At 37.2% G+C, this 10,440-nt stretch overlaps 2 protein-coding genes across 2 annotated transcripts; one reads left to right on the forward strand and one right to left on the reverse strand.

The window, feature by feature from the left end:
- Positions 1–969: 969 nt before the first annotated feature.
- On the reverse strand, positions 970–2,016 carry gngt2b (guanine nucleotide binding protein (G protein), gamma transducing activity polypeptide 2b). Its single transcript, XM_044336853.1, has 3 exons — positions 1,875–2,016; positions 1,572–1,660; positions 970–1,332 (listed from the first exon to the last, which is right to left on the reverse strand). The coding sequence occupies exons 2-3, from the start codon at positions 1,653–1,655 to the stop codon at positions 1,204–1,206; spliced, it is 213 nt and encodes a 70-aa protein (XP_044192788.1). The 5' UTR covers positions 1,656–1,660; positions 1,875–2,016; the 3' UTR covers positions 970–1,203.
- A 3,606-nt stretch (positions 2,017–5,622) lies between these two features.
- Positions 5,623–9,713, forward strand: tmem101 (transmembrane protein 101). Its single transcript, XM_044338536.1, has 4 exons — positions 5,623–5,809; positions 6,950–7,130; positions 7,879–8,025; positions 8,866–9,713. The coding sequence occupies exons 1-4, from the start codon at positions 5,679–5,681 to the stop codon at positions 9,172–9,174; spliced, it is 768 nt and encodes a 255-aa protein (XP_044194471.1). The 5' UTR covers positions 5,623–5,678; the 3' UTR covers positions 9,175–9,713.
- The last annotated feature ends 727 nt before the right edge of the window (positions 9,714–10,440 follow it).

Genomic DNA, 10,440 nt, shown 5'->3' on the forward strand with positions numbered 1-10,440 from the left:
AAAGCAGAGATAACGTGAAATCATAGACCAATTTTCTTATTTTTTTCAATTTTAAAAAGTCATTTTTTAATTTTAATACATCACATATAACACGCAATGTATCTAAAAATATAACTAAATGCAGATTGGTTTGGTTCAGGTTATATTTAGTGATATAATTTACTGTTACTGGTTTTTTCCTCCTCAGTTATCTTATACATAATTATGCACTTTAATGAATCAATAACTCAGTTTACATGACCGGTGTTATTATCATAATTCATAGTCTTATCAATAATTTTATAAGAAGATAAGCAGGGACCTCAAACTTTAGGGGTGCACAATTTGTTTTGGCCTCAGTGTTAAACTTTAATTTTAAAGTGAAATATTCATATATCACCAAGTCCCTTTAGATGATAAGTAAACATAAGTAGGTCACTATTTTCTTGCACAGATTAAGATGTGCGAAGTTGCCTAAATTCACTGGACTGAAAAAGGTTTAGTGCAGCACATTTTTACAAACTTAGAAATTCAAACCGCACTTACAAAACATATATTCATACTGATAGTTGCGTTGCAAATGTTGAACAAATTATGTGCAGCCAATTAGTTGTTGCCCGAATTGAAAATGACACTAATTGGATGGAGAGCTCGAAATGGAAGCCGGGATGAGGCCGCGGGAATAAGCTTAAAGACTTTGATACAGGAAGCAGCTCTGTGTCAACAGGCCTGTGTGAACGACTGTGCTGCAGCAAAGAAATCCTATTATGAATTAGACTAAGCAGTTGGTGCACAGCTCCTGTGACTTTGCCCTGCTTTCTACACTAACACACAGTCACACACATAAACGTCATGTTGATTTGTCAGAGATTTTGGAGCCTAACAATATGTAAGTCAACTATATTTAATATTAACCAATAAGATAACATGAGATGAATGCAATAAGAGTGCTGTATATGCTAATGTATATCAAGAATCACAAAAGTCATGCAAGGTCAAAGCTTTGTACAGCTATTTGCATTTAATTACAAATTGACAAATAAACATTGTTATATCAACAGGTACATACAGTAATCCAGTGATGGAGAAGGGTCTTTCTCCTGGTGGGGTATACCGTTACAGCTTTTAGTTTTCTTACTACTGTACATTTTTATCCACATGAATTCTACAGGAATAACCAGATCTCATAAAAAATAACGTGACTTTTCCCTGGATGTCCATGTGTTATGTTACTATACAGCCTCCCTTGTCTCCCTTGTAGGGGTTCTTGTCATCTGGAACGCCCTTAATCAGCGGATCATTTGGTGCCCTTTCCTCCACAAAAGAAATAGTTTCTGCACAGTTTGCACCCACCTGTTGTTCAGAGGAAAGATGAAAACAATTGTGAGTTTTACAACATTAATTGTGTTGTTTGTCAGAGGCATAAAGATAAAAACTTGCATGCTATAAATTCACTCCAAATGTTTTTTTTCACATTGTTTTAAATGGAAGAAGCTTCCAGTAGAAGCTTATAGTAGAGTAGTGATTTTTTCACAATTAATGGCAAGGAAATACGAAATTCAATTTACAAAAAAGAGACATTATTTACTTACCGGTGTCCTAGCTGTGCTTACTTCCTTCTTCAATTGATCAAGTTCCATTTTCAGGATTTCCTTATCTGACATATCCCGAGCCATCCTGGCTGTAAGAAGAGATCAAGATGCTTGTTTCAAAATACATTCAAATGTCACAACAAATGCCTAAAAGTGTACTCTCAAAGTGCTATAACTTGTAGTTTCTTTAGGTTATTTTCATACTCCTATTTTCCTTCAGATCTTTCAATTTCAAAAATACCTTTTACTCAAAAATAAATGTAAATCCAGCAAAGACAAATGTATGAAGCATTAATCTCTTACCTGTTGAATGGTGGGATCCCCAACAAACAAAGAAATGTGTTGGCTCCTAAGAGCTCATCAACTGTACGTCTTCTTCTAGTCCGGTCACTTCTTCACACTGACTGATCTGTGCTGTCCCACTGCTCTTCATCCCCAGCTGATCCCTGCTCCTGGCTTTTGGGGGAGGTCGGCACAGGATTGGACCTGATGTCACCAATCCCCCGTGATGAGATTAAACAATCAGGAGCCATAACCCCTGAACAGGAAGGAGGAAGGGTTGAGAACACGGATCCTTACAGATCTGCAGACAACATAGATGTGAAAGTGAGACACTGAAATAGAACCGATAGAAGTGTTGGTGAAGGATATTAAACTCTTACTGCAAACTGTGGCGCAGACACCAAAACACATGTATTATAAAATGTGTAACTTCATCTAACCTATATATTAACATTTTTACACTGGTACTTTGGGCTTTAATGTGTTAATTCAGTGAAAAAGAATATAATAAAGATTTACATATGTGGTAGTAGGGTTCATTGAGCACTAGGCTTTGTGCCAAAAGAAAGGAGTTCAAGTCTTCATCACTGATTTGATTATAAACTTTAATCTTGCCATCTATCCAATCAGGTGCTCTACCAACGTCATTCTAATTAACTCTCTGTGGACACACAGCAGGCTACAGCCGATGTTTTTGTGAATAAATTATTCAAACTGCATACTGTATACGCTTCCTAAGCAATATTGCATCATAAAAGCAACAAGGAAGCAGTTTGTATGTTCTCCTCTTGCTTATATGCTGTATGTGTGAGCCCAATACTTTTTATCACCCAGCTTCTCCTGATCTCACTTGAGCTTTTACTTTTTTCTTTGAACTGTCTTTTATTTCTTTTAAATTGCCTTTTATTTTACATCAGTGGAATCAGTTTTATCTGTTGTATCATAAAATTGAATGTTTTATGATTTTGCTGTTTTAATTTGCTGCCCCGTGTGAAGCACTTTGTAACGTTGGCTGTGAAAAGTGCTATAAATAAAGATTATTATTATCATTATTATTGATAGATTGGCAATCTGTTTAGTGTGACCCTGCATAGCATAAATTGATATAGATAAGTGAAGGATGGTGTGTGTTTGTGTGCATTCTGAGGTGTTTTTTTGAAGAAAATGGCCTGACAAAATGATCAAGATGCTATGTTGAATATATCCAGAATTTCAGTGTAACTGAGGTGGTTTATCTGTTCAAACTTTATAAAGTTTTATACAATATTCATGTCCTGTGAAACTAGTTTCACCACTCTGTGCTAATCACCTCCAACTGACTTTTCATCTGAGACATGACAAGCTACTGATCCTTAACTAAACCTTCAGCAGGACTCACCTTATAAGCCATTTTCAGGATCTGGGTTAGTCTCATCTACTAAAGATTAACCTGAGAAACGTCACTGTGGATTAACAGCAGCGTTGGTACGCTCCTGAACATTATGAATGCCTGGTGGGTCACTGAACACCTGATGGAAAGCTTCCTCCTCTTCTTCATTCCTGCTTTTGTTGTGTAATTTGAACAACTTTCATTTCTACGACTAACTATTGCACTAAACTGCAACCATTTGTAGGAAATGGCCTTACTGACAAAGATAAGTGTGCAGGCTTTTTAATGTTTCTTAAGACTTTTTGATTATTTAACATTACTGCTGAAATGATTAATTGAGTAGTCGATTGTTAGAAAATGTACTAAATATTTTAATTAATTGTTTAAATGATTTTTTCAAGCAAAAATACCAACCATTCTCTGGTTCCAGTCTCTCAAATGTTAGTATTTAATGGTTATCTCTGTATTATATCACTGTAAATTGAATATCTTTGGGTTTTGGACTTTGGACTGGAAAACAAGCACTGTGTCTCCATGAACTCTGGGAACTTGTTGTGAGCAGGGGTGTCGCTGCCATTGAGGACACAGTCATGTCCTTGGTTGGTCCTTTGGTTCAGAAAAGTTTGAGGAGTTTACATTCTAAAGTAACACTGACAGTAATTATAAAATTACATCAATTGATTGTAAAATGAAAATAATTATTATGACTGATTAATTAATACTTATACTTATTAGTGGGACTGTTACAATCATAGATTCTTTGTAAATTTGACTTTTTAGGGGAAAAAACATGAATTAAAGAACCAGATGTTGTATTTCACCACCAGAAGGGGAAGGCAATCGTGAATGGAGATAAAATTTGCTGAAAATGTTTTGTAACAGTTAAATTAATAAAGAAAATATGGGGAAAAAAATTTTAACAGGCTTTTTTGGTGGCTAGTAAAAAAGGTCTTACAGCAAGTGGGGTTACACTGGGGTACTTTGGACTCTAGACTATCTCTAAAATCATGGTTCATTTCATAGCCAGTCCTTTCTATTTTCTTACAGACTAAACAACTAATCAATGAATCACAAAAACATTTAACAATATGGAAAAATAATGCTTAATCGCAGCCCTAACTCCTATATTTAACTATTTTAGTTTAAATACTAAAATGTTTTATGTGCTTGTTTGATTAAAGTTGCTGAACTTGGCAGAGATGTTTGGGTAATTCTTACCAAGTATTACACACAATTTATCTTATCAAATCAGACTTTTTTTTTTTTTTTTTTACAGAATTGGGCCTTTAACTTTTATGCATCACTAATGAAGGCATTTTTATAATGATCTACTACTGTGATGATCAAATTCAAATCTGCTTTATTGGCATGAATATCACAACAGCAATGTTGCCAAAGCATCGAAAATCAATGAAACAAAAATAACATTAACACAACCTTAAGATTTATTGATATATATTAATCATATATACACAGTATATCCTATGTATTTGTGTGTGTGAATGATGTGTCTGTCTGTCATGGGCTACTTTCAGGAACAAATTTCAGACTAAAGACCAGGTCATGGGGGACAGCTTGTCAAATTGGGAACAAAAGCGATGTCCCCAATTGGTAAAATGCTGATTTTTGGGTCAGTGGTTAAGGTTAGGGTAATGGTTAGGGTAAGTCTCCAGGAAATGAATGTCAGTCTATGTAATGTCCCCAAAGGTGACCTAGGTCAATGTGTGTGTGTGTATGTGTGTGTATATATATATATGTAGGTCATTAACTGTCCCTCAGGCTGTGGCATGTTGCTACATATTGGGCAGCAAGATATGTCTTGTCTCCTTCTCCTAGGGTTTTTTTGTTTTTAATTTTGAGAGGTCATTAATCTCTTTGAAATCTGAAATTACAGAGGAGAACTTGTTAAAGTATATGTTCCTTATTTCATTTAATGTTTTAAATTCAATGAAAGGAAGTGCATCTCTGTCTCAACCTCACCTGTCGAACAGCGACCACATATTCTGTTTTCTTTTGGTTGACATGATTTTTTTTTGTGTGTGTCGTCCTTTTTGTTTGCTAATTTGTGGTCACTGAGCCCGTACTTGGGTAGGATCTGTCTCTGCTTTCTATCTCTCACATTACAGATATTCTGCCATTTTTTGCCAATCTTTTTCAGGCCAGTAGATGGTAGTGTTGTACTTCTTGTCCTTTTCTCTTGCTATGACCCTTCCATGGACGTATGGAGCTTTTCCAGGCCATTTGGATCTGTCAGCCAATAGGAGGACGCCTCTGTGTTCGAAACAGGAATTCCCTTCAAAATAAGAGCCAAGGAGTAACAGCTTGAATTGAATACATTGCAGGTGAAAATACACGTGCTATTATTTTGACAAGTGCATGTATTCTTTGCCCGGAATTCCATTGAGTATCCGCATCGCACCTGCGCACTTGGCGAATCGATCCGAAGAGCAGCGAACATGGCAGCCCCTAGTAGGAAACAGATATTGAGGTTTCTCGCCCAGTTAGGAGCGTTTATTTTGACTCGGTTCGGGTTTTGGAACTGCTTCAGTATGTTGATGCTGTTTGCTGAACGCGCGGACTCAAAAAGGTAAGAAAAAGAGTGAATGAGCGGACGTTAAAGTAGCTAACGGTAGCTAACGAGCTAACGGCAACCTGTCTAAACTTTGCGTCAAACCTTTAAAAACACAGTATTCATTCTTAAGATCGTCTGCAAAGATGTTTATAGTTGTGCAGATATAATAACTGGACAACACGCCTTTCGTATCTTCTCTGTTTTAGGGTGTAACGTTAGCTAATAGGAGTTATATTTCAGCAATTCAACCCTCTCCAGGCTGAAACCATGTGGACTTTGTTTAAATTAAGATAATTTCCGTCTTGGCTGCTCTGTAATTTTTCAGCCGGACAGCGAACAGTCTGTAATTTCTGTAGTCTAATCGTGGTTTTACTCTCACATGTTCACTGGGTGTGTATTGTTTCAATCACTTTGCGGTGGGCTGGGCTTGCTCAGACAACCACACCCCTCTGAATTATCCTGTAATTATAGAAGCTTTAAAGAAAGATGTGTACAGCTTTTGTCATACCTGCCTGACTCTCATTTGAGTTATTTTCCATCTCACTCTCAGTCAGTAGCCATATAAGCTTCCGATAAAATTTTAAATACATTTTTGTACAAAATGAGTGTGGACACACTCGATTTTTGCCCCCATCACTTACATTGAAAACACACTTGAAGGGGATCTTTTAACAGCATTTATTGTCTCCTGCAGAGTTTTTAACTGCTGGTCAGCTGTTTTAGGATATTTTCTGGTGTTATTTGAGTTGGCTAGTGTTGAAACATCTAATGAACAATCACTGTGCAAACATTCATCTATCTGGTGCAGGTGTTGAGTGCAGTTTCAACAGATTTTTATGACTAACTTTGTATTTTGATTCCTCTATACCTGACAAAGATCCAATTGGGGCTTTAAATGCTGTATTTATCTCACTGTGGCACTGAAGAATATTTCTCGTGTGTCTTTTGTGAGATAGAAAAAATGGAGCCGCAGTTATGATAGAGTTTATCATTAGATAAAAACTATTTCAAGACAAAAACCTGTCATTAAAACAATATTTAAGATCTCGCTGCAGCAGATTTATTATTCATCTCTCTACAACACACAATAATATATACATACACACATACACATAAATTTGATTTGAAGCTCTTTTGATTCATTCTTCTCTCCAGGAAGCCCGATATTCATGTACCGTACCTGTATGTGGACATGGGGGCTGCGGTGCTGTGTGCCAGCTTCATGTCCTTCGGGGTGAAGAGGAGATGGTTTGCAATGGCCTCTGCCATACAGCTGGCCATCAGCACTTATGCGTCGTACGTTGGAGAACAGGTGTACTACGGGGACTGGCTGAAGGTGAGTCACTGTCTGTGTTTTACTGTAATGAAGCAACGCTGCTGTTCAGTTATTAGCGTGTTTCTGAACACGGAGCATCATCATCATTCATCACACCAGACTCCCTGCAGCTTCACCTTTGATTATAACTGCTGTTCTCTAATACGAGTTAATCATAATAATCATCATAATGTGTCCACAAATGACAAACACAAATTTATTAATTTAGGCAAATAAAGTATCAACATCATCAGGATTTTTATCATAACATTTTTAACGTGGCCAATATTGGATACCAGTCTCAGCAAGTCACCCAGAGTTATGTGTAAAGTGTCATAAAACAGCATCAGTGGCTCCCCAGCTGCATGTTTTACATAAAATATGGTCCAGCTCATTGTTATCCAGCCTCGGTTGGCTCTCTCTAATCTGTGGCTTCTTTACAGTTTATTTTACTTTGCATAGATACATCAGCTGCATTGAACTGTGGCCCCATCCAGTCACCTCTGTTCATATGCTTATAAACAAGCACTTGTTTTATGTCTGGTTTTGTTTTGCAATGAAGCAATATTTCAAATGCAGTCCTACACACTACTGTTCTTCACCTGCTGAATTCTGATCAGTCAGAGGTTAAATTTTCCCAAACTGGATATGTATCAGCTTTAGAAGGATATGAAAGTGTCCCAGATCAGTGTTGAGATAAGTCTGACTTGTATTGTTTTATTATAGATAGACATTATAACAGATATTTACTGCCTTTACTGCCCTGCAGGTGCGAATGTATTCCAGAGCGCTGGCCATTATCGGAGGCTTTCTGGTTCTGGCCAGCGGGGCGGGGGAGGTGTACAGACAGAAACCCCGCAGCAGGTCCCTGCAGTCTACTGGACAGGTTTTCCTGGGAGTCTACCTCATCTGTGTGGTAAGAGCCATGTCATGTTTTATAGATTACTTGAAGAGTTCAGTAGGTTATTCTGCTTCTTTTTACAGCAAAATGAGAGCAATAAGGTTGTTTAAACTGGAACAGAGCGGTCTCATTGACTCGCAATGCAAAGCAGATTACATTTAATCAACTGACGAAGGCTCTTATTCAAATCATCATGAAGTGCACTTTGTTAAGAGAAAATGCCAGAGACCACATATTAAAATGTTAAGAGCTGATTTTGGTTTTAACTACTAATTCAGCGATTAATCCATTAGTCAATCGACAGAAATTAATCAGCTTTTATGTTTTTAATATAATGATAATATAATAAACACTATGTACTGTAAATAGCACCTTTTTAAAACAGTGTTACAAAGGAAAAACAAAAATAAAAAAACTCAGCACCACAATTAAATGCAATTAAAAGTATAGAGAATAAAATACCTGAAAATATAATACAATTGATTAATCATTTAAGTCTTATTTTGAAACAAAAACTCAAAATATTCTCTGGTTCCATCTTCTTAAATGTGAAGATTTGCAGCTGATCTCTGTTATTGTGTTATATTTGTCAGTTGCAGCCCTTTTTAGTTTGGATTCACAGTGTCTGGCGTCTCCTTGACATCCATCCATGAAAAAGATCTACTTTAAATCAATTTTTACAAACCAGATAGTCATAATTTATATTCACTTTAATTCTACATGTTAAGTGAATCACATCTTTACCTATAATCAATATCATCTTCACAACAGAGATTAAAAAAAGAGCAAACAAACCAAAGTCTGTTGTCAGTGTGACATTTTTAATTGAACGCAGTACCACTTCCCCTCCACTAGGTGTACTCCCTCCAGCACAGCAAAGAGGACAGGCTGGCCTACCTGAACCACATCGCCGGTGGAGAGATCACCCTGATGCTGCTGGAGGTGCTGTTCGGGGTGCTGGCTCTCGCTTTCCTCTCCGGCTGCTACATCCGTCTGGCCGCGCAGATCCTGGCCACCGTCCTGCCTCTGGCGATCCTGCTCATCGACGGCAACCTGGGCTACTGGCACCACACCCGCAAGGTGGAGTTCTGGAACCAGATGAAGCTGATCGGACATAACGTGGGCATCTTCGGCGCCGTGCTGATCCTGGCTACCGACGGTTGAACCCTCGGGCGCTCAACAGACAACTTTTACAGACCGAGGCGTCTGCGCAGGATGAGATCGCCGGTCTTAACGTCACAGCCCGGCTGCGCTTGAAGCCGCCGTCGCTCGGTGACCTCTCAGGATTCAAACACTTGCTAAGCTGAGACGGTCGGACGTAGGCCGTGACGATTGTCTTTGCCTACCAGCTGGTAACTTTCCTTTTGCAAGAAAGAAAAACACGAGCTTCCATTTTTTTTTCAATTTTAATAATTTATTCGGATTCATGTTTACATTTTTGTGTGTTATGCTCTGAAAAATGTCACGAAGTATCGGTACTGTATCATATCTACAGGGAAAATACCTTTTTCTCCAAAATCTGAAGTAGTTTGACAATGTTTTATAGTATATAGTTTTAATATTTTACATATAGGCCTACAAATAAAGGGAAACATTAAATTTAACCATTTGTACCAGTTCAACAAATTTGGTACAATTGCTAATGAAATGGGAGTTCTCCAGTTCAAGCCATTTTGTAATAAACACTGTTTTGTTGCTTTTAACTTGTGGTTTTCATTCAATTTTATAAGAAACGCTTTTATATCTAAATATTGTTCACATTTTTTTATTAAATATCAATTTAGTTATATAATGCTTCACAAAAGATTAGTCATTTTTTGCATATTTTCATCATTAAAGTTTCATTATTTCACTGATTACTGCAAACTGTTTAATGTACTGCAGTCGTGTTGATTTCAACATCACTACATCAGCTTTCTATAAAGTGGACGGCTTCATGGACTGTTAGTCTGGTTGAGCAGTGAGGTCTGGGGACCCCCAGGGGTCTCTGAGGGGGGTTCCAGCAAAAAGGGGAATAATTTATTTTCACTATAATTCCATCCATAAGTGACACAATGATAGAATGTATGAATATACTATATATGTATATATATACACTATATTTGGTCATGGGTTTCATACACTTTCTGTAATAAAACATCTAAAAGCAAAAATCTTATCAAACGGGGGTCCGTGGTCTGATTTGTGTCAAGTTATAATATAATAAGACAAGCTATGATTATAGGTTTGCTACTAAAGGAGACACTTCACCTTTGATCACTGATTTTTCTGTTGAGTCCAGATAATTATGACTGTTAGTCATTTAGTGCATTTGAATATCTGTCATGTGTTGGACGGCCTGAATCCATTAAACACTTTTGTTAAAATGTTTTAGCGTAGGCTTAAATCAAAGTGTTAATATCAAATTGGTCCGTTTTTATTTGCATTTGC

This window comes from Thunnus albacares, chromosome 20 (assembly GCF_914725855.1).
Source record: "Thunnus albacares chromosome 20, fThuAlb1.1, whole genome shotgun sequence".
Classification (NCBI taxonomy): Eukaryota; Metazoa; Chordata; class Actinopteri; order Scombriformes; family Scombridae; genus Thunnus; species Thunnus albacares.